At 50.7% G+C, this 24237-nt stretch overlaps 2 protein-coding genes across 6 annotated transcripts in view; one reads left to right on the top strand and one right to left on the bottom strand.

The window, feature by feature from the left end:
- TRAPPC12 (trafficking protein particle complex subunit 12) overlaps positions 1 to 21648 on the bottom strand; it is an 82698-nt gene extending 61050 nt beyond the window's left edge. Inside the window, exons 1-4 of one of the 4 annotated variants that reach the window (XR_006815064.1) lie at positions 21417 to 21648; positions 21068 to 21172; positions 20440 to 20478; positions 8446 to 9648 (exon numbers count right to left, since the gene is read on the bottom strand). Coding sequence is in view for 3 of the 4 variants with exons in the window: in XM_045979055.1 (XP_045835011.1) it covers positions 8446 to 9648; positions 20440 to 20451 (1215 nt within the window). In the remaining variant the exon portion in view is untranslated. The remainder of the gene's footprint in view (positions 1 to 8445; positions 9649 to 20439; positions 20479 to 21067; positions 21173 to 21416) is intronic. The other 3 variants (XM_045979055.1, XM_045979057.1, XM_045979056.1) reach the window with 3 other exon arrangements.
- A 2396-nt stretch (positions 21649 to 24044) lies between these two features.
- The window catches only part of EIPR1 (EARP complex and GARP complex interacting protein 1), a 123586-nt gene continuing 123393 nt past the window's right edge, over positions 24045 to 24237 (top strand). For both annotated transcript variants that reach the window (XM_045979272.1, XM_045979271.1), the window contains exon 1: positions 24045 to 24208. In XM_045979272.1, the coding sequence (XP_045835228.1) occupies positions 24167 to 24208 (42 nt within the window). In that variant the 5' untranslated portion in view covers positions 24045 to 24166. The remainder of the gene's footprint in view (positions 24209 to 24237) is intronic.

Below are 24237 nucleotides of genomic sequence, written 5' to 3'. Positions count from 1 at the left end.
GGGGACAGACGCGCAGATAAAGAGGCGGTGTGCGTGTAGAACAGTGTTCAGCCATAGGAAGGAACGGAATCCTGCCGTGCTTCAGGGTGCAGGGACTCTGCGGGCATCCTGCTACATGGAAGAAGTCAGAGAAAGCCAAATCCTGCATGACCTCACTTCCACGTGGAATCTCAGAAACACAAAAACCGAAAACCAAACAAACTCACAGGGAACAGAGAACACAGCGGTGGCTGCCAGAGGCAGGGGTGGGGGGCAGAGACGGTCCAAATGGGAAAGGTGGTCAAAAGTGCAAACTTTCAGTTACAGAAAGGCCTGGGGACGAACGGCGACTACAGCTAGCAACACTGCGGTGTAGACCGGGAAGCTGTTAAGAGAGTCCATCTTACAAATTTTTATCAGGAGAAAAATAATTCTAGAAACGTAAGGTGAGGGATGTTAACTAGACCTATCGTGGAGACCATTTTGAAATATCTGCAAATATTGAGTGTTATACACCTGAAATGAATACAATGTGTATCAATTACACCTCGATTAAAAAAAAAAAGTGGAACCAAACATAAGGGGAAAGTGGAAGGGTGGGGGGGACGGATGCAGAGGACAGGGCGCGCGGGCCCAGCCAGGGGAGGAAGGACTATCAGTCGCTGGAATGGTCCGGGGGCAACAACCTGGCGAGGCGGGTGTTGGGGGCTAAGAACTCTCTCCATCTCGGCGAGCACAACACCTGCTTCCAGCCACAGACTGCTGAGGGCCAGCAGTGCAAGGCACCGGGAGCACACAGCGATGCAGGCCGGAGAGGAAAGCAGCGTGGAGGGGTCCCCTGCAAACTCCACAACCGCCTCTGCCCCTTCCTTTTGTTGTCCTACCCTTGGCATAGGCATGCAAGGTGACTCTTCCGCGGTCGCCCAGAACGCCGACAGGTAAAACGCACCAGCCTGTGGGCGATGCGTGCAGGAGCACAGAAAAGGTGCCGCAGGGGTCTGCAACTGCCCTTCCACAGGTAAAGGGGGAGCGGCGGCCTTGGCAGGGGCGGTGCAGGTCACCAGTCGGGTCCGGCCCTGGGCGCTGAGCCCGGTGCTCCAAGAGGCCAAGCCGCACCTCTCACTTACACGGCAGCGAAAATCCAGAAGCAGCACTTTGATGACTTTTTGCTTTCAGAGCATGAGATGAAATGCTTCAAAAGCTAGAAGGGGGTAACTGGTCCAGGAGGGACAATTAAAGGGCAGAATAAAAAGAGCTCAGCCATATGGCTCCACAAAGCTTCCAGGAACACAGCTCCTATCAGACAAAGGGCTTTATCCGAGTGGGAGGAGCTGCGAACCGGGAAAGGGCAGAATCCCACTTCGCTGTGGCAGAGGGAGGACCAATTCCTCCATCCTTGCAACGTTCTCTGCTAATTAGACCACACTGAAAAGATCCTTTGCCTTTAAAACTCTCCGCTGGTTAACATTTTTGTTAGCACAGGAAGTTCCTGAGACAGGAGCACACGTAAACTAACAAACATCCTACCTATGAGGGCCCAGGGATGCGACAACATGTCTTCCCGCAAACCTACTGCTGCCGTGTCCCTGAGCTGGAGGGGACTAAGACACCTGACTGCACATCCTCCTATGGTTGCTGGAGAGGGAAGCAAATTTCTCCCACTCTGGAATTTTTCTTAGAGCTATGCTGCTGCTCCTGGGGTGGGCTCCGCCTGGAAGCCTTGGACCCTCCAAATCAGCAACTCTTCAGTGAGGAACTGGTGCGTCCATGGCCAGAGCAGGAAACGTGGGGAGATGGCTGGGAAGGAGCCAGGACTCAGGCAGGCAACAGGGAAGATGCCTGTCCCCCTCCAACCCCCCCGCCACCAATCAGATGTGTTTATGCAAGAGCAAGGGGCTGATCTCAGCTCACAGATGGCCGCGGGCTGCCGCCCCTCCTGCAGTGTGGGGACCGTTCAGAAGTCCCTTCTTGATTTTAAAGGACAAAGACAAAATGGAAACCAGAGCAGCTGATTCACAGCACGCGGGCTCTACTGTCCGGGAAACAGGAAGCCACAGTGGTTGTGGGGCAGTGGTCTGAAAAGACAGTGGGCCCCGCACCCGACCCTGCGCACATGGAGCTCTCTGCCACGGCCCCAGTGGAGAAGCTCTGGGAGCATGTGATCACATGCTCCTTGCGCTCTCGCAGCGTAAGCCAAACCTCCTGAACGAACATCATCAAAGAAAGAAAAACGAGGCAAAACCCCAAACTGGTGAAATGTAAAACGGTGCAGCCATCTGGAAGACATTCCTCACAATGTGAACCCCAGGGGCGCCTGGGTGGCTCGGTTGAGTCCCTGACTCTTGGTTTCGGCTCAGGTCATGAGCTCAGCGTCTGGGAGCCAGCCCTACGTCAGTCTCCACAGTCATCGGGGCGTCTGCCTGAGAGTCTGTCCCTCTGCCTCTCGCGTGTGCACACACATGCTCTCTCTCTTTCCCAGATGAATCTTTAAAAAACGAACCTGAGAGGTGCCATGTAACCCAGCAGGTCCACTCCGAGGGACGCCCCCAAGAGATGGAAACGTGACCACACAGAACTTGTTCATGATGTTCACTAGCAGCGTTATTCACAACCGCCCAAAGTGGGAACAAACCCAGTGCCCGTCGAGGGACGCATGGGTAAAACGTGGAACACCAAAGCCGGAGCGTCATCTGACAGTAAAAAGTGATGACGTAGGAGTGACACAGGCTACAAAATGGGCCGCTCCGGAAACCGTCACCTTCTGTAACAGACGCCAGTCAAGCGAGACCAGGTGTTGTACGACTGCACTTGTAAGACACGTCTGGAACGGGAGAATCCACAGAGACAGCGCGATCAGTGCTTGGCTGGAGCAGGGGAGGGGCGCGGGAGACGGGAGGTGAACGTGAAGGGCTTCTTCTGGAGGAGATAAAAGCTGACTGTGGTGATGGCTGCACAGTTCTGCCAAAATCCAGTGAACTGTGTGTTGCGTGTGGCCTGTACGGCGTAGGAAGTGCTTTCCATACGCTGTGAAACAAAACCAAAGGGGCGCCCGGGGGCTCAGTGGGTTAAACCTCTGCCTTCGGCTCAGGTCATGATCTCAGGGTCCTGGGATCGAGCCCCGCATCGGGCTCTCTGCTCCGCGGGGAGCCTGCTTCCTCCTCTCTCTCTGCCTGCCTCTCTGCCTACTTGTGATCTCTGTCAAAGAAACAAAATCTTAAACAACAACAACAACAACAAAAAAACCCAAACTCTGAATCTTTTTTTCTTGTGAGGCCCCCAAACACATCAGAATTCGAGAATGCTTCAACAAGGACAGCCGTCGGGGCTGCCACAGAATGGCCTGAACTGGCCCGCACGTCTTCCCGGGCTCTCACGCTTCGGCTCGGTTCAGCAGACTCAGCTCAGGAGCCGCCTGGGCGGGTGGTGAGCAAAAGCAGCTCTGGGACGGGACTGTCCTACTGTGAGGAAGGGAGGAAGCAATTGTTTTCAGACCCGGTGGAGGGCTGGGATCAAGACCGGGACAGATGACTTGAACTCTTGAGTTCAAAGGCACATCTGTGTGGAGACAAGTCCCGAGCAGGGTGTGGTGAACCTGCTGAGGTGAGAAGACCAAGCTGGGAACCCGAGAGGCCGGGGGGCCTGGGGAGCTGGAAAGGAGGGAACGCTGGCAGAGGCCTGACTTTCCTGCTGGACATCACATGGTCCGCGTGCAGGGGATGCTCTAGAAGGCAAAACAACAGGGGCTGAGCAGTTTTCAGTGCTCACACACGCTGAGAGATGTCAAGTTTATGCCAACTGCTGTGGAGCACTCCCGAAGAACATGGAGGCTCTCAAGAGATGTGAGAAAGGCCACCCACGAGTAAAATCTCCTCAAACCTCACCTAAGAAGCTTAAAAACACACCTGAAAAAGATCCCGTCAATCTGCATATATTTACACGCCGACCAGAATGCCGACCAAAAACAGGAAACCCACGATGTCCAACCTCTAATCAAAAATGACAAGACACAGGACAAAGCCAGCACACATGGCCCACAACCAAGAGAAGAGATAAGTACAAACAGACCCAGAGATTACGGAGACGGCAGACCGTCTGGAGGAGAACCTTCAGGCAGCTACTATAAATGCTCGTGAGGGTCCGAGGTAAAATTTCAACCCACTGGATTAAAGAAAAGGATACACAAAAGGCGCAAACGTAAATTCCAGAGATAAAAAATATGAAAAATTCATCAAGAAGCATCAGCTGCAAACTAAAAAGCAAAGAAGGAAGGACATACGGACTTCAGGACACGACTGCAAGAATTTCTAAGGGAAGCAAAAAGAAAGAAAACTGCGAAACAAACACAGATCCTCTGTGACCTCTGGCAAATCTGAGTAACATGTGGAACTGGAGTCCCAGGAGCAGAGACGAGGGAGGGAGGAACTGAGAACTCTTTGAGGAAGTCAGGACCAGAATACTCCCAAGTGGGAAAACACATCCCAACGGAATCAACAAATCCAAGCAACAGAGACAGAAAAGGAAACCATGTGATGGCACATCAGGGTCAAACAGCTGAAAACCAGTGATAAAATCTTAAAAGGAACCAGAGGAAAACACGTACATTAGGTACAGAAGAGTGAAGATATAAATTATTAAAGGGCGCCTGGGTGGCTCAGTCCTTAAGTGCTTGCCTTTGGCCGAGGTCAGGATCCTACGGTCCTGGGATCAACAAGCCCCGTGTCAGGCTCCCTGCTCAGTGGGGAGTCTGCCCCTCCCTCTCTGCGTCACTCTCTTACCTGCTTGTGCTCTCTCCCTCTCAAATAAATAAGATCTTAAAATTATCATAAACTTCACATCCAGAATACGATGGAAGGGCATCTTTAAAATGTTGAATGGGGGAAAAACCACCTGCCAACCTTGAATTTTATACCGTACACATACTGCATATCCAGAAAAAAATAACCTTTAAAAATGGAGATGACGTCAGCGGTTTCTGCGGACCAACTGAAGCTGAGAACACGGGGCTGGTGGAGCTGCAGGAACAGGCGGCTCCCGCGCTTCTGGAGACTCCTGACAAGGGGTTTCCACACGGACTGCGTGGGCCTCCCTGACGGGATTCCAGTGAATTCTGAGTTGCAGGAAGGGTGAGGGGGAGGGTGAGAACGGGGGAACACAGTGAGAAAGGGGTGGTGGAGGGATCTAGTCTCCAAGTGCGTGTGCCAGGTTTCTTGTTCTGCCGGCATGGGCCGGAGAATTGTGGCGCCCAAGAGAGGGGCCGGGTCCCACCACCTTCCACGCCGTCACCCTCAGCACTGAAATGTTGCTGCTTCCGTTGATTCCCTTTCCCATTTCTGTTTCTTTATGAACAAGCACCATCCAATGATGCTCCACTTCCATTCCTTACTGGTTCCGAAAAGTTACGAACTACCATTTCCCCACAAACGTTCCATTTACTCCTTTGAGGACAGAGGCCACGGGCAACCATAATGAGCTGAAAGCGCCTGTGTCCTCCCTCTAATGCCACTGAAGAGGAATGAGGTGTCACACGCTCCCCTTCCAGCTCCTAACGCAGCTGAGACTGCCGCAGACGCCACCGCACAGAGAAACAAATCGAAATCTTTTCAAGTTTTATCCCCCAGGAAGGTAATTTTTAATGAGGTGAGCAACCTGGAGAAACACTGTGTTTTAGAAATCTGACTGAGAGTGAACATCTCCGTGGTAATAACAGTAATGGTGGTGGTATTAATAAGTAAACCCAATCAATGGTTTCAAAAGCTTGGTGTGCCCGGAAAGTGAATACAGAACCCAATCTTCAGTCTTCTGCCAAATAAACACAGCACGTTGGCTCAAGGGTAACCACACGTTTTCCTTTCCGTCTCGGGACTGGGAACATCCAGATGGAGAGACAGGTGAGCACACGTCCAGCACACCTGCCCCGTGGGAGAGTCGGAGGTGCTCTGGGAACTACTCTTGGTTCAAGTTTAAGTCCAGCATGAGGTTCCCAGAGCCGGCGCCGGGCACTGTACGCGGCCCTAGAAGCTCTCCCGGAGGACCTGAAGGAGCTGGAAGGCAGGCAGGCTGCGCCTGGTCGGCTCCCTGCACTCTGCCTGGGCAGCGGGAGCTCCCGAACCCTTGCTGCCCGCGCGGTGTCCTGACTCTCTCTCGGGCAGCTGTGTGTGATGGGGAAGGTAAGTCCTGGAAGCTTTAGAGCTCGGGAGGACCCAGGACAGGGCGTCTGTATCTGATCCAGCCTAGGGGAAACCAGCCCGAACTTCGGCGCTTGTGTCTCCTGACTCAAGAAGGACTGACACGTGGGGCAGCTCAGTACCTCCGGTCCGACACTAATCGGCCCGCAGGCTCTCTGGCATTCTAGGCCCAACCATGCAATGTCATGTGCTCACCCCAGACCGCATGGCACCGAGTGAAACCCCTCCACACACCTCCAAACGTACCCTAGAACCCTGGGCAAAGTCTTTCCAGGACAATGGTCCAATTTTCCCCTGGATTTACAATGGGGGGCGCAAACCGCAAACAACAGTGTGCGGACGGGAAGTGGTAAAAGGCCAGTCCCACTGAGGCTGCGGGAACACGGCCACTGAGCACAGGCTCCCCAGAGCGGGGACGGAAGGAACAGGAAGCAGAATAGTAAAGCGCGCCCTCCCCACCCCGGAGCGGGGAGAGCGGAGGCAGACAGGGCCAGGGAAGGGTGGGGACGGAGTGTGTGAATACGCGAATCAAATCCTGCACGTCCAAGCGTCCCCTGAACTCAAGAGTCCATAACCAGAATTCGTTACAAAGATCCTGCAAAAGGAAGTTTACGTTCAGTATATTTTGCTTGAAAGAGCGGAGAAGGAAGAGTCCCAGGGTGCCTGGTGCACAGCGTGTGCACAGTGCTTGGTACCTGAATGCACGGTCAAGTCTGCCACGCAAAGTGTCCAGAACCTATGCGCTCGCACCGCTAGGTCCCTAGCAAAGAGCTACCAGCTCCATGTCCCTAGTGTGGCCCTTCCCCAGGGCACAGCAGTCCACCAACGCCACGACATCACGCGTCCCACACTCCGGACTTTCTGACCAGCCACGCGTGTGCAGAACAGGGCACCTGCTTCCCCTGAGTGGGTGGAGATGCACATGCACAAGGTCAGCCCCCAGACCGGAGCGGTGCCCCCCAGGCACTGGGCTGGGCCACAGCCCTGCCATCACCTGCGGCGGGCCTCCCACACGCTCGCGTTATAAGCGCGCATGACACATACTTGTGAACATTGTTCCCGTACCACGCATGCCGCATGCCGTCTGGTACCCAGGTTTTCAACTTTAACAATAAGATAGGAACCTCGTTAAAAATTCTGCTGTATCATCATTCTTAAACATTTCTTATTTTTTAAAAAAGATTTTATGTATTTATCTGAGAGAAGCAGGGTGGGGAGGGGCAGAGGGAGAGGGAGAAGCAGACTGCCTGCTGAACAGGGAGCCCAGGAGCCTGAAGTGGGACTCAATCCCAGGACCCTGAGGTCACGACCTGAGCCGAAGGCAGACGCTTCACCGACTGAGCCCCCCGGAGCCCCGCCTCCATTAATATTCCGTCAGACAGATGAGGCAGACGTATTCAAGCAGCCTCCTGGTAACGGCTTTGGGTGCTTTCAGATGCTGTGCCGTAACAAACCACACTCTGACGGGCATCCCAAAAGCTGGGTATTTGCATACCGGTGACATTATTCCCTTATAAAAAAATTCCTAAGACTGGCTTTCTGCACCAAATAATATGCACATTTGGATGGTGATTTAAAAACTGTATTTAAAAAAGTTTGTACTGACTTATGGTCCCATCAGGGCTGCCTGAGACAGGCCATTTTCCCACACTTTAGCAAACATGGAATAATCATAAGTCAAATGCCTAATTAGATAACAGAAAATGGAGATAATCTGATTTTCTTTGGTACAATGAAGTTCTCTGTGTCACTATTTATTATATAAAACGTTGAAATCATTTCTGTGATTTGTTATCCATCCACGTTTTTTTAACGAGTCTATAAAACTCTGTATCAAGCACATAAAATGCAAAACTCCCCAGATTTAAAAGGAAAGGAATGGGAGACTTATCGTTTGCTGAAGCTTACATGTCACAAATAAACCGACCACACGAAGTTCCCGGTCACATCAAAGAATTCTGACGTAACTCTACCTTGCTGCCATGTACTTCTAAGACTTTGACCGCTGCCTTAAATATATTACATCAGGGAAATCAACGGAGCTCCAAATTAACCAGTGACGTAACACAGACTCTCCAAATGGGGATTTTAGGTATCGCTGAGTAATGAGGACTTCTCAGTCCTTGAGAGGCGAGCATGCGTGTGTGCGCGTGTGGGCAAACCCCCTCCCCCCCAATAGCAGGGGTGAGGGAGAGGGAGGGAAAGCAAAAAGACAAAAAGGAACTGAAATGGCCACTGAGTCCCGCCACGAACACTCCCTCTAAGGATGTCTCCCACCTACCTGGATGTTGTCAAACTTGAGGCCCGGCATGGTGAGGCTCTCCTTGTCTACGAACACTGTGCTGTACTGTTGGGTGGCTACTGAGATCAGGATGTCCCTGGTCGCCTCCCCAGGGAGCCAGGCGTCACTTCTGCGGTCCATCTCGCTCATGCTCAGGGCTGTGGCAAAGGGGTCCTCGCTCCCCGCAAACACAGCCTGGATCTGGGAAAACGGTTTTGGAGACTGAGAGATTTCTAGAGAAGCTGTGGAAACCCCTGCTTCTGACTTTTCCACCCCGGGGGAGTGAGAAGGCTCGGTGGCACCTGGGGACCTCTCTCCCCCGGCAGTGGAGAGCGAAGACAGATTTTCTGGAGCCGAAGAACCTGCGTTGGGATTACTGACGGAGATGAAAGTGGACGTCGTGAACGAATCGAAGAAGTCCGATGCCAGGGAGTTAGTGTTGGCGGGATCGCCAAAAAATTTACTCAGGCTGGGGCTTGGTTGCACCGCCTGGGGAGGGGTCTTGGCCACTGTCTCGCTGGCGCCGCTGAAGCTCGGAGACTTCACCATCTGGGACTCGAAGCCGTCCCGCAGCAGCAGCGGCGGCTGGGAGTGGGCGGGGAGCGGCTGGCTGAAGATGGTGCACACGGGGATGGGCTCCTCGTGGGGAGGGGACTGCCGCAAGGGTGCAGCGCCCCCCGGCCCCTCCGGGCGAGTGCTCCTGTCCCCTGGGCCAGGGTCCTCTGCTCCCTCCTCCCCCAAGGCCGGCACACCTTTGACTTGACCGTGCTCTGGGTCGGGGGTCGTGCCTGAGATGTCTTCAGATGCACCCCCTCCGTCACTTTCACTGTCCTTGCTCAGGCTGTCCACGGCTCCTTCGTCCTCGAGACCTTCCAGTCTGGGACCTGCATTGCCTTCTGCAGGGTCCCCAACGTCCTGCAAACAGCCAAGGTCGCCCGCGTCGTCTTCGCTATTAGGAGAGTCAGAAATGAGGACGCTTTCCATCATGTGCTCGTTAAGCTTATCTACAAAATTATTAGAATCTTCCGACATAGTCTCATTCTCTTCAGACCCGAACTCGTCCCCGCCGAGGTCGATGGTTTCCTCGTGATAGAGCAAGTGCCCCTGCTCTCCCTGCGGAGCGCTGCTCCCGGCCTGTCCCTCGGCCGGACGCGAGTCCCCAGTCACGCTCTGCTTGGCGCCGTTAGCGTTCTCCATGGTGCCCTGAAGCAAAGACAAACAGGAACCAGCCTCGTCAGCTTTCTAGCTCAGCTACCGAGCTGATCTCAGCTTCCTGTTCAAACTCTTCTCTAAACTTAAAAACAAACGGTGGATACGTGTCATCCTACATTTGCCCAAACTCCGGGGACGCGTAACACCAAGCGAGAGCCCTAAAGCAGACTGTGGACTTTGTGTGATTGCGATGTGTCAACACAAGGTCCCTGACCGTAACAGACGCACTGCTTGGTGGGGGAGGTGGCGGGAATACGGACAATCTCTGACCCTTCTGCTCAAAATTTCACAGTGAGCCTACTATAGCTGCTCCAAAAGATAGTCTATGAGAAAATGTTTATCAGGTATATATTCAAATGGTTCCCAACTCAAGACGCCATTTCTCCAACCATCTACTGATCGACTGATCACGGTAAAAGGTACGTAACATAACCACCTTAATCATTTACCAGCTTATCCATCTCTGAGTTCACAAGGAAGTGGTATTCACGCATTCCTGTCACTGCGCAACCATCACCACTGATCTCCAGAACTCTTTTCGTTTTTGGTTTTTTTAAAAGATTTTATCTATTTGACAGAGATCACAAGTAGGCAGAGAGGCAGGCAGAGAGAGAGGGGTAAGCAGGCTCCCTGCTGAGCAGAGAGCCCGATGCGGGGCTCCATCCCAGGACCCTGAGATCATGACCTGAGCCAAAGGCAGACGCTTAACCCACTGAGCCACCCAGGCGCCCCCAGGACTCTTCTCATTTTGCGAAACTGAAACACTGTGCCCATTAAGCAATGACTGCCCAGCGCTCCCCGTCCCCCACTGCCAGCCCCGGATAACGGCCTTCTGCTTCACAGCTCCATGACTCAGGCCACTCTAGGTACCACGTAGCATGCTGTCCCGCACGGGCTGTTGTGGGACAGCACACTACTTGCCCTTTGGCGACGGCTTATTCTACTTAGCATAACGCCCTCACGGTTCACCCATGTTGTAGTCTGTCAGAGCTTCCTCGTTTTTTCAGGCTGAGTAACAAGCCACGGTACTTCCGTAGCACTTTCCGTTTCCCCACCACCCACTGATGAACATGTGGCTTGCTTCCACGCTTTGGCTACTCTCACTGCTGCTATGAACACGTGTGTACAAATATCTCTTTGAGTCCTGGCTTTTAATTCCTTTGGGTATATACCCAGAAGCAGGATTGCCGAATCATACAGCAGCTCTATTCTTAGTTATCTGAGCAACCAACAAACTGTATTCCACAGTAGTTGCACCATTTTACATTCCCTGCCAGAGTATACGAGGATTTCAATTTCTCCACATTCTTGATGACACTTGTTACTTCCTGTTCTCATACTAGCCTTCCTAACGGGGATGGGGTCGCCGGCCTTTCATTTATTATTATTTTATTTATTCTTAGCTGGCAGAGTAGGCGAGAAGCCAATGAAACACAAAGGCCCTATTGCCTGGCCCCTGCCTACCAGCCTAGCTAACAGCCTTTGTTCAGTTCTTGTGGATTTAAACTAGCAGGGACAACGGCTGAGTCTGCTTGGGTTGCATGTCCAGAGAAAGTCGTATTATTGTAGTGTGCGAGGGTAGTGATCATTGGGTCCACGTGTCCGGTATGGGTTATAAAAGGTGGAGAAACCTGAACGGATCGTGTCTGTGACATTTTCCCAGGAGAAGTGCTATAGTGGGACGCATGAAAAAATGTTCATCATCATTAGCCTTCAGGGAGATGCAAAACAAAACCACACTGAGACACCACCTTATACCAGGTCAGAATGGCCAAAATTAGCAAGACAGGAAACAACGTGTGTTGGAGAGGATGTGGAGAAAGGGGAACCCTCTTACACTGTTGGTGGGAATGCAAATTGGTGCAGCCACTTTGGAGAACAGTGTGGAGATTCCTGAAGAAATTAAGAATAGAGCTTCCCTATGACCCTGCAATTGCACTACTGGGTATTTACCCCAAAGATACAGATGGAGTGAAAAGAAGGGCCATCTGTACCCCATTGTTCATAGCAGCAATGGCCATGGTCGCCAAACTGTGGAAAGAACCAAGATGCCCTTCAAGAGTGAATGGATAAGGAAGATGTGGTCCATATACACGATGGAGTATTATGCCTCCATCAGAAAGGATGAATACCCAACTTTTGTAGCAACATGGACAGGACTGGAGGATATTATGCTGAGTGAAATGAGTCAAGCAGAGAGAGTCAATTATCATATGGTTTCGCTTACTCGTGGAGCACAAGGAATAACATGGAGGACACGGGGAGATGGAGAGGAGAAGTGAGCTGGGGGAAATCGGAAGGGGAGATGAACCATGAGAGACTGTGGACTCTGAGAAACAATCTGAGGGTTTTGGAGGAAAGGGGTGGGGGGTTGGGTGAGCCTGGTGGTGGGTATTGTGGAGGGCACGTATTGCATGGAGCACTGGGTGTGGTGCATAAACAAGAATTCTGGAACACTGAAAAGAAATTTAAAAAAAGAGAGCTGTAGCGGCTTTGGGGCTGGGTGCAGAAAGTCGGTTACAGCGTGAGAGTGGGAAAGCACAATGAAGTCACAAGAAGCCGTCCCTACTCTTTCCCGCCCAGCTGCAGAGCCCTCTCCCATGAAGCTGAGACACTCTGACATCCTCCCTGGGACGCTGTCTGCCTGAATCGAGCCCAAGAAAGAGAAGCCGGACCGCGACAGAGTCCCGTCCCTGAGGCCGGCTGAGTGCCAGGGCCGCTGAGCCAGACGAGCTGCAGGGTGTACTCCGGCCCGGCCCCGTTCGGAGGGTTCTACGTGTCTCAGTCAGTTCACACAGCCACCCTGTGGTCCAAGCGCCATCACGCCCTTCACCTGCGGACGAGGAAGCTGGTGTTCAGGGAGGGCACGCCTGCTCAAAGCTGTGCCGCTCAGAAGCGGAGAACCGGGGGCTGGTTCACGTGGAAACGCTGGGTTGACGCAGGGTGGCAGAGGGCACAGACTGAAAACAGGAGTTCGGATTCTGAAGAAAATGTGCTCCTTTTTTTGAAGACCTTTTTTAGCAAAAGCTACTGTATGGGGCGCCTGGGTGGCTCAGTCCTTAAAGCATCTGCCTTCAGCTCAGGTCACGATCCCAGGGTCCTGGGATCGAGTCCTGCATGGGGCTCCCTGCTCAGCAGGAGTCTGCGTCTCCCTCTGCTTGCCAGTCCTGCTTGTGTTCCCTCTCTCTCTGTCAAATAAATAAAATCTTAAAAAAAATAAAAAAGCTACTGTAGTTATATTCTTCCAGTGAACAAAGTCCAATTAAGACTAGGGGTTTTCTAGCCAAAAAAAAAAAAAAAATGCTTGCCTGACCTTTAGAATCTATACTTAGCTGATCTCTCAATAAGAGTGTTTCTTTGTCAATACTTCCACAGTATTCCAAATCAGCTGTCCTTCCTTTTTAGAGCCTGGTCACCCTGGGATCTAAAAACGAGATTACTTTAGAGAATCAAAGTTAAACACTTTGGAGAAGTTTCTTATGCAGCACAGTCAGTGACCAATTCCCCCTTGGTTACATATTCACCTGATTAGCTACAGAGGAGTCAAAAACGGAAGGAAAAAACAGAAGGCGTTTCTGGTACCATTTTACAGCAAGGCAGACTGGAGGCTGCCTGGAGAACAGGAGCAAATGGGCGGCCTGCCACATGTGGGGCTGTCCCCAGGGTCCTCTCTGCACAGCAAACAGCGGCCCGGCAGGAAGACCAAGGGAACAACAAGCACAACTTCCTTTCACCTGGACAGTAGCTGACTGCAAGGTCATCAGTGCCCTAGTACACAGAAGGGGACCCTGAGAATCAGAGCAGTGACGGGACTCGCCTAACATCAGCAGTAGTGGGCGCCTGTCTGGCTCCGTCGATGAGGGTACATGACTCTTGATCTTGGGGTTGTGAGTTTGAACCCCACACTGGGTGTAGACAGAGATTACTTAAAATAAAATAATAAAATCCCTGGTAGGGGTGCTTGGGTGGCTCAGTGGGTTACGTGTCTGCCTTTGGCTCAGGTCATGATCCCAGGGTCCTGGGACTGAACCCGCAGCAGGCTCCCTGCTCACTGGGGAGTCCGCTTCTCCCTCTCCCTCTGCCCCTTCCCCTGCTCATGCTTTCTGTCACTGTCAAAGAAATAAAATCTTTAAAAAAAAAAATCACTGGCAGTAAATGACACTGCCAGGAATGGAGTCTGGTCCTTCCCGACTAATCCTCACGAGGACTGACACATCCCCGACTCGGCACAGTGCCTGCCACCTGGGAGATGCCAGGAACTACAGCCGGGTTAAGCGCAGTTCAGAGCCTCTTTCAGAAGGAACAGTTCATGTTGTACCCCCGGAAATCCCGATACTACACCAACAGTTCACTGCAGAATAACGTAGGCTATAAGAGAAGGTCCGATACAATTACAGGAAAAGGTAAAGAATATCAGAACTGGAAAAATCACATTGTTTTCATTAGGTACAGGGAAGGCCAGAGAAAGTTCTGCTCTCAAAATTAGAAGAAATAAGTACAAGTCCAGTGAATGTGTACATGTTTAGACACAGAGACAGACCAAAATGGGGCACCATAGAAGGACTGTGCAGGTAACACTGAGCTACTTCCCACAATTCGCTGGAGCAAGAGAGCGAATCACTCTGCAAGACCCACTCATGCCGTGGACTGGATACTCACAGCAAAAACAGCTGCTTCAGCGGTAAAGAATCAGAGGTTGAAAACAACGAGTTATTAGGGGAAAAAAAAGTCTATGAAATAGGCAAATTTTTAGAAATGACAGCTCCTAGAGTGTTTTGGGAAAACTCATTTATTGAGAGTAGAAATGTAAGTTTTCTGCAGGTGAGGTAGGCAAAACATAAAACTTGGACACAGCAACTGTGTTTACCAATTTATCTAAAATGTTTATTTTTTTAAAAGATTTTATTTATTTATTTGACAGAGAGAGATCACAAGTAGGCAGAGAGGCAGGCAGAGAGGGAGAGGAGGCAGCAGGCTCCCTGCCAAGCAGAGAGCCCAATGCGGGACTTGATCCCAGCACCCCGAGATCATGACCCAAGCCGAAGGCAGAGGCTTAACCCACTGAGCCACCCAGGCGCCCTAAAATGTTTTTAAAGTAACAGTCTTCTTAAAGGAAGAAAGCCAAGCAAAAATCAACATTCTTGTAAATCAATGCTTGTTCCTAACAAGCATTTTCTCTTCAGAAACCCTGTTTCTAATCCAATCTAAATTAGAAAATCAATCTGCTTCCTCCTAGTGATAGTTTACAAAGCTGCTGCCTAATCCAAAGTAAAAATTATATTATCAATCCTAATTGCTTAAAAAAAAATTATTCACTTATTCATTTGAGGGAGAGGGAGAGAGAGAGCACACACACACGAGAAAGGCAGAGGGACAGGGACAAGCAGGCTCTCCACTTCGCAGGGAGCCTGATGCGGGACTTGATCCCAGGACCCTGGGATCATGACCTGAGCTGAAGGCAGATGCTCAACCGACGGAGCCACCCAGGTGCTCCAATCCTAATTTCTGAATAGAAATACATATTCATTAAAAACCACTGCCAAAGCGTCATACTGAAATGTCCTGCAAACCAGGAGCCATTACTCAGGGCACACTACTGTGTCTCAGCCCCATGGTACTCGGCAGTCCTGTGCTCTAGGCAGTGGCACAGAGGGCAAGCCAGGTGGCCAACACATACACAAAGCAAATAAAGAAATGGCACAGGTCAGTGGGTTAAGCCTCTGCCTTCAGCTCAGGTCATGATCTCAGGGTCCTGGGATTGAGCCCCGCATCGGGCTCTCTGCTCCACGGGGAGCCTGCTTCCTCCTTTCTCTCTGCCTGCCTCTCTGCCTGCTTGTGATCTCTCTGTCAAATAAATAAATAAAATCTTAAAAAAAAAAGGCACAGGGATGACGGAGATTCTGGACAGAAAGGGATGGATCATGTACAAATTTTCTTTTCTCAGTAGGAGACCTTAGAGGTTCTTTTCTTGTAACCTTCCCCCTTCTCTCCTGAAGGTGCATGTCTACAAATCACTATTAACAAATCTGGAGCGGATGCCAAGCAGTGTTTCTAACACACGGCTGAGACACTGGGGGTGGTGCTCTAATACGTGCCGTACGCTTACTTTCCTTTAATCTTCCACGTGCTCACTTCCGCAACCCGTTCCTCAGGTTTCTCAGTTTTTGATTTAGTTTCCCCTCTCTATTCTTAACCTTGAGATTCAATTTTATAAGCACTGTTGAGGCTGGGATGCGTTCAGCTTTGCTGTTGAGGGTGCCCTGTCGTGTGATGGTGTCACAATGCACGATCCGTTCTACCACGGACGGACAGCCGAGGTACTCATTTTGCTGGTACAGACAGTGCTGTTACGAATATTCTTGTACACGTCTCCTGGTTCTGTGTATGCTGGGTAACAGAGCACACATCTCTTCATCTCTACTAGGTAATGTCTAATTGTCTTCCCAAGTGTTTGTATCCGTTGACACAAACAGTAGCAGGGGAAAGTACTCTTGTTCAGCGCATTCGCCCACACTCGGTAATGTCTGATGTCTTAACTAGGATCAGAATCTATAAAAAATTTCTGTAACTCAACAGGACAATAAATGACCCAACAGAAAAATAGGCCAAAGATCCAAAGAGGCTGAAAGGATCACATTTCACAAGTTCAAATCCTGTGACTCAACAGCCATCCGTCTTGACGTTTCCAGGATACTTCCATTCCATACCCGTTGTTACTGTAAACCTAAGTTAAGTCTTTTTGCTCTCAAGAGCTCTAGTTAAGACAATAAATGGTTCTATGACCTCTGTATCACAGAGGAACTCCTCAAATGGTACCAGGAGCTATGACCTTGAAAGCTTATAAACAGCAACTCCAAACAAAACACCCGCGTCCTTCCAAAGATTGGGAAAAAAAATGTACCACATGGTCCTCTCAAATTGATGCAGAAAAAGCATTTGACAAAATCCAGCATCGTTCCTGATTAAAACGATTCAAAGTATAGGGATAGAGGGAACATTCCTGAACTTCATAAAATGTATCTATGAAAAACCCACAGCGAATATCATCCTCTATAGGAAAAAGCTCTCAGCCTTCCCGTTGAGATCAGGAACACGACAAGGATGCCCACTCTCACCACTATTGTTCAACATAGTATTAGAAGTCCTAGCAATGGCAATGAGACAACAAAGAGAAATAAAAGGTATCCAAATTGGCAATGAAGAAGTCAAACTCTCTCTCTTCGCAGATGACACGATTCTTTATATGGAAAACCCAAAAGACTCCACCCCCAAACTACTAGAACTCATACAGCAATTGAGTAACATGGCAGGATACAAAGTCAATGTGCAGAAATCAGTTGCTTTCTTATACACTAACAACGAAAATACAGAAAGGGAAATTAGAGAATCGATTCCATTTACTATAGCACCAAGAACCATAAGATACCTGGGAATAAACCTAACCAAAGAGGTAAAGGATCTGTACTCGAGTAACTACAGAACACTCATGAAAGAAATTGAAGAAGACACAAAAAGATGGAAGACTGTTCCATGCTCTTGGATTGGAAGAATAAACATTGTTAAAATGTCTATACTGCCTAGAGCAATCTATACTTTTAATGCCATTCCGATCAAAATTCCACCGATATTTTTCAAAGAGCTGGAAGAAATAATCCTAAAATTTGTATGGAACCAGAAGAGACCCCGAATTGCTAAGGAAATGTTGAAAAACAAAAACAAAACTGGCGGCATCACGTTACCCGATTTCAAGCTTTACTACGAAGCTGTGATCACCAAGACAGCGTGGTACTGGCATGAAAACAGACACATAGACTAGTGGAACAGAGTAGAGAGCCCAGATATGGACCCTCAACTCTATGGTCAAATAATCTTCGACAAAACAGTTAAAAATATACAATGGAAAAAAGACAGTCTCTTCAATAAATGGTGCTGGGAAAACTGGACAGTGATATGTAGAAGAATGAAACTCGACCATTCTCTTACACCGTACACAAAGATAAACTCGAAATGGATAAAAGACCTCAACGTGAGACAGGAATCCATCAGAATCCTAGAGGAGAACATAGGCAGTAACCTCTTCGATATCAGCCACAGCAACTTCTTTCAAGATATGTCTCCAAAAGCAAAGGAAACAAAAGCAAAAATGAACTTTTGGGACTTCATCAAGACCAAAAGCTTCTGCACAGTAAAGGAAACAGTCAACAAAACAAAAAGGCAACCCACGGAATGGGAGAAGATATTTGCAAATGACAGTACAGACAAAAGGTTGATATCCAGGATCTATAAAGAACTTCTCAAACTCAACACACACGAAACAGATAATCACATCATAAAAATGGGCAGAAGATATGAACAGACACTTCTCCAACAAAGACATACAAATGGCTATCAGACACATGAAAAAATGTTCATCATCACTAGCCATCAGAGAGATTCAAATTAAAACCACATTGAGATACCACCTGACACCAGTTAGAATGGCCAAAATTAGCAAGACAGGAAACAACGTGTGTTGGAGAGGATGTGGAGAAAGGGGAACCCTCTTACACTGTTGGTGGGAATGCAAGTTGGTGCAGCCACTTTGGAGAACAGTGTGGAGATTCCTCAAGAAATTAAAAATAGATCTTCCCTATGACCCTGCAATTGCACTACTGGGTATTTACCCCAGAGATACAGATGGAGTGAAAAGAAGGGCCATCTGTACCCCAATGTTTATAGCAGCAATGGCCACAGTCGCCAAACTATGGAAAGAACCAAGATGCCCTTCAAGAGTGAATGGATAAGGAAGATGTGGTCCATATACACGATGGAGTATTATGCCTCCATCAGAAAGGATGAATACCCAACTTTTGTATCAACACGGACGGGACTGGAAGAGATTATGCTGAGTGAAATAAGTCAACCAGAGAGAGTCAAGTATCATATGGTCTCACTTATTTGTGGAGCATAACAAAGAACATGGAGGACATGGGGAGATGGAGAGGAGAAGGGAGTTGAGGGAAACTAGAAGGGGAGATGAACCATGAGAGACTATGGACTCTGAAAAACAACCAGAGGGTTTTGAAGGGGCGGGGGGTGGGAGGTTGGGGAACCATGTGGTGGGTAATAGGGAGGGCACGTATTGCATGGAGCCCTGGGTGTGGTGCAAAAACAATGAATACTGTTACGCTGAAAAGAATATAAAGAAAATTAACAAAAATGTAGAAACAAGTACTGCCCAAAGACACAATAATAAATAGCATATAAAAATGGAACATTAAATGTAAAAGAAATGAACCATGATATATCTAATGAATCACTGTTTGAACCTCACAAATCTAATTCTGCACAAAGAATGAGTAGAAAAATAGTGTAATTTTCTGTATAAGGTTCAAAAACATGTAAATTAAACAACACATTGTTTTAGAAATACAAGTGCAAAAGCAAGTTGATGATAATATCCAATTCATCTGGGCAGGGGCTGGACGTGTCGGCAAGAGAAGGTTTGATCAGGAAGGGACACAAGAACAAGCCATTGGCGATGTCCATTTCTTATACTGATGGGCAGAAGCCGGGGTTGGGTTTGCACTTGACCTTGTCTTCCATGAACGCTGCACGTGCTCTTTACATTTCACAATTAAAAAATGGAAAAGGAGTTACATTTGCTTTGATTTCTGTGTAATAAAAATCATTATATCTATTTTTGGCTTAATAATTTTATTAAACCATAGACATGATTTTAGCTTATGTTAGCATTAAAATGCTAGCAAAGAAAGTGGACTTTTTGTTCAGGTGAGTGCTTTACACGATGCCCTTAATTAATGCCTTATGATCTTTTTTTTTTTCTTTGAGAGAGAGAGAAAGCCCACACGAACAAGGTGGAGGGAGCAGAGGGAGAAGGAGAGAGAAAATCTCAAGCAGGACCCATGACCAGTGTGAAGCCTGATTTGGGGCTTGATCCTACAACCCTGAGATCATGACCTGAGCCGAAATCAAGAGTAGGACACTCAACCAACTGAGCCCTCCAGACGTGCCTGGAGCCAGGATTTAAACTTCAGGAGCTGTGGTGGTGCCAGGCTTTTAGTAACTAACACCGCTGCTGCTCTCACTGTAAGCTTTTCCTTTCTTTCTTTCTTTCTTTTTTTTTTTTTTTTTAGGATTTTACTTACTTATTTGACAGAGATCACAAGTAGACAGAGGCAAGCAGAGAGAGAGGAGGAAGCAGGCTCCCTGCGGAGCAGAGAAGGGGATGCGGGGCTCCATCCCAGGACCCTGGGATCATGACCTGAGCCGAAGGCAGAGGCTTAACTGACTGAGCCTCCCAGGCGCCCCACCTTACGATTTTTTTTTTTAATATTTTATTTATTTGACAGAGAGAAATCACAACTAGGCAGAGAGGCAGGCAGAGAGAGGAGGAAGCAGGCTCCCTGCGGAGCACAGCCCGATGCAGCCTGGATCCCAGGACCCTGAGATCATGACCCGAGCTGAAGGCAGAGGCTTTAACCCACTGAGCCACCCAGGCGCCCCTTACGATTTTTTTAAGTACTAACTTTTCAGCGATTATTTGAGAAGTGAAGTTTCATTAGGAACAACCCAGTAACAACAGTGAAAACCGCAGTAGTTCAGGTTCCCTTTCCGGACAGGATGCTGGAATCACAAGTCCTTCCCCAGAGAGCGGTAACGTAAACCCTATTTCCGCGAACACAGATGCGTGCGCTGCCACACCTACAAAGCCCGGTGTAAGGAACACCACGCGGATCAGGCATTCTCCGCGCGGTCTTCCTCCGGCGCAGGGCCACTTACCGGTACCGTCATCACCCGCTGCAGCAGAGACCAGACGACCTGGCAAAGGGCGTTCTGTCAATTTCGGACGCGGGGGGACCTGACACAGGTTTCTGCCCTTGCTCCCCTGTCAGGCTGCTGGGACAGACCACCCGGGGCAGTAGGGCTGAGGCCGGAGCACCGGACGCAAGCTCTGAAGAGCTGCTTGAGCCTTAGCCTGACTACTCCGCGACCTCTGCAAAATGACTTAATCTCTCCGTCCGTCCACGGGGTCCCGGGGAATGAACAGGCAACAGGGCGCGGGGCACCCGGACGCGGCACCGAGCCGTCCACACGGCAGCGCGGCCACTGCGAGCGCAACGGCGAGGCCCCGTGCCGACGCGCCGCTGGAAGCCGCTGCCCCGAGCCGTCCCCCGCCCTGTCCCAAACCCACCGCCGCGGGCCGGGCTCCGGGTCTGTCCGTCCGCACCGCGCGGAACTCTCGCCGGAAGCCGGGAACGGGATGCCGCGTCCCGCCGGGTTCAACGCCCAGGCGTGAGGCACACACGCCGCAGCCCCGTGCGTCCCCTGAAAGCACCCCTTTCCGTGTCCGCCCGCCCGCGGCTCTGGGAGGGAGCAGCTGCGGAGCGACAGCGGGCCGCGCACGTACCCCCGCACCGCGGTCGGCCGGCGGGTCCGTCCGTCCACGGAAGAGCCGACTGCGGACTCAGGCGCTTGCCCCGGCCACGCGCTCCCCGAGTGCCACAGCCGGGACCTGCAGGAGACCCCCCGGGACGAGGCGTCACGGAGCGGCGCCCCGCGGAGGAGCGGCCCCAGGGCGGACACCGGGAGAGGAGACACTCCGGCCCCGCGGCAGCGGCGGCGAGCGGACAGGCCGCCGACGGGGAGCCCCCGCCCCCTCCCGTGGAGGAGCTTCCCGAGCGGCCGGGCTCAGGGCCGCGGGGCTGCGCTTGGGGACGACCCGACCTCCTCCCCACATTCCTGGCCCTGAGTCTCACCTGCCACCTGCCCTGGGGACTGCGGAGGCAGTCAGCTGCCGCCGCGACCGGAGACCGGGAAGAGGGCGGACGCAGAGCAGAAGTAGGGACTGGACCCGGTACCTCCTGCGGCGTTTAGCGCCTGCGCGCGCTCTCCGTGCCGCTTCCAGGGCATGCGCATGAGCATGCGCAGTGCAGGACGGCCGCCCAGCGCATTTCCGGTTCCTGCTGCGGTGGGCAGGACCGTGAGCCGGGCGATACGGGGGGGCGGGGAATGGGCGGGGGCAGTTACGTCATCCCTGGGGGTGGGGAAGGAAATTAGTTTGATTCTCAGACTACTGGGATCTGGGGCGAAGGGCCGGTGAGAGAGAGGACGCTAGGCCCTTTCTTTTTATTTTTATTCCTGGCCAGAGCACCCAAGAAATACTTATTTTTAGAAATTTTTCTTTATGCTTATCAGTTTTTCCTGCTGTGTATCCCTAGTACCTGTGTAACATTAATTATAAAGATGGCAGTGATAATATCAGTCCTACGTGGGTGTATTTAATCCGGCCGTGCGAAGACTGCTTTCTCTTAGCTCCGCAGCGTAGTCTCAGGCGATCAGACACAGTAAATAGGATCCTGCAACCTGGGCCTCTGCTACCTTGATTTTTTTACTGCAATTATTGAGGGCTCCTTATTTGTTTGAGGGATATCTGTTGAATGTTAACTGTGCCAGGCAGGGCACTAGGCACTAGGATACAACGGAGAAAAACCATTTCTGTCTTCTTTTCATACGTGATTACACTTTTAGTTTTTGACAACATAGTACCTATTCAATGCCTACAACATAGTGTCTTGACACGTGTACATTGTGAAATGAGAACTGCAACCGATCAAATGAACACATCCATTATCCCAATCTGTCACTTTTTTTGTGGATGTGTGATGAAAACATTTGAGATCTACTCTCGAAAGTCTCATGTATAGGGTATTTTATTATTAACTGTAATCATCTGTAATCATCGTTCTGTACATCAGGTCTCCAGAATTTATTTGCTTTATAATTGAAAAGTTGTATCCTTTGATCACTCGCTGCTTTCCCCATACCACTCAGCCTCTGGTAAGCACCATTCTACTCCTACAATGAGTTCAAAGGCTGTTTCCCACCCCCTCAACCCCCCATATTTCAAATGTAGGTGTGTACTCATGCAGTATTTGTCTTTCTGTGTTTGGCTTATTTCATTTACCAGAATGTCCTCCAGATTCATCCATGTTTAGCAAATGATAGGATTTCATTTTTAAGGCTAAATAACATTCCATTGTGCATGCGTGCGTTGCAGGGGGCACCCATGTGTGCCACATTGTATGCATTCATCTGTCTATGGACAATGAGGTTGTTTCTTTGTCTTGGTTGCTGTAATTAAGGCTGCAGTGAACATCAGAGCACAGATGTCTCTTTGACGTGGTGATTCTATCTCATTTGACTCCCGGAAATGGGATTGCTGGAACATATGGTAGTTCCATTTTTAACTTTTTGAGGAACCTCCCTAGTGTTTTCCAGAGTGGCTGCACCAGTTTACATGCCTACCGACAGTGTAGAAGTTTCCCTTTTCTCCGCTTCCTGCCAACACTTGCCGTCTTTTGACTTTTTGGTACTAGTGATCCTTACAGATGTGAGGTGACAGCTCATTGTGGTTTGGGTTTGTGTTTCCCTGTTGATCAGAGATGTTGGGCACCTTTTCATACACCTGTTCCAAACCTGGCCATTTGCCATGAACTTGGAAGTTAAATAGTTGGGAGAGGTGTGTGGTCCTGGAAAGCAGAGGAACCCAGCTTAGTGAAGGGGGTTCTATGGCATTTTGGGATTCCACGCAGTTTCCCTTCTGTCTGTTGAGGACATGGTCAAGGCAGGCCTAGTCAAGGAATGTTGTCTGAGCAGTGTCCTCCAGGACCATCTCTGGACATCCCCAGGGAACCCAGGGTCTTCCCAGAAGGTTCCCATTCAGAGTCAAATGCTGGTCAGATGCTGCCCGCGGAGCAGGTCCCTCCCTGGCGCAGCACTGGCACTGCTTATCTCCGCGCCCCCACCCCGACCCCCAGAGTGGGGCTGCCTATGGCCTGAGTGAGCGCGGCCACTGACAGGGATCCCAGGCAGCGCCCTGGTGAGTCCACAGACCAGGCACACGTCCCCAACTCATTACCTCGGTGCGTCCACCGTCAGTTTGGCAGCCTCTCATCTCTAAGATGGAAGAATGCGACCTCAGGCGCAGGGTTAGAGCCAAGAACTTCAAGGCAGAGCCTGTAAAGCGTCTGTCCCTGCGCCCTGCTGGGCACTAATGATAACCAACCACCCGGCACAGGTCCAGGTGAGCGATTGTCTCTGGGAGAACCGAGCGGGGAGGGCTCCAAGCGGGGGAGGTCTGAGGGACGCCTGCCCACCAGCCGAGCCGGCTCTCGCCCTACCGACCAACCCCCCCTCCTCCGCGCCCGGAGATCTGGCTCCGGCCCAGGCTCCTCCCCGCCGGGTCCGCCTCCTGAGGCCAGAAGGGTTGAGAACCCGTATGGAGTCAAGTGAGCATGCGCAAGAGCCTCGAGCCGTTTCCATTGGCAGCCGGAGAGGAGCGTATTGATGACGCATCAGGAAAATACAGGAAGTAAGTCCTACGGGAGCCGAGGTGGGCCCAGAAGGCCTCCAGTTTGGGCCTCCTGGACGGGAGGGAATGAATGGGAGCTGAGCCCGAGGCGCGCCCGCTGTAAGCACAGGCCTGAGGCGGGTGAGCGGCCGCAGCATGGAGGACGACGCTCCCGTCATCTACGGGCTGGAGTTCCAGGTGCGTCCCAGAGAGCCCCCGGCGCCGCG

Source organism: Meles meles, chromosome 15 (genome assembly GCF_922984935.1).
Source record: "Meles meles chromosome 15, mMelMel3.1 paternal haplotype, whole genome shotgun sequence".
Classification (NCBI taxonomy): domain Eukaryota; kingdom Metazoa; phylum Chordata; class Mammalia; order Carnivora; family Mustelidae; genus Meles; species Meles meles.
Note: the sequence above shows the minus strand (reverse complement) of the source record. Positions and strands in the feature narration are given on the sequence as shown.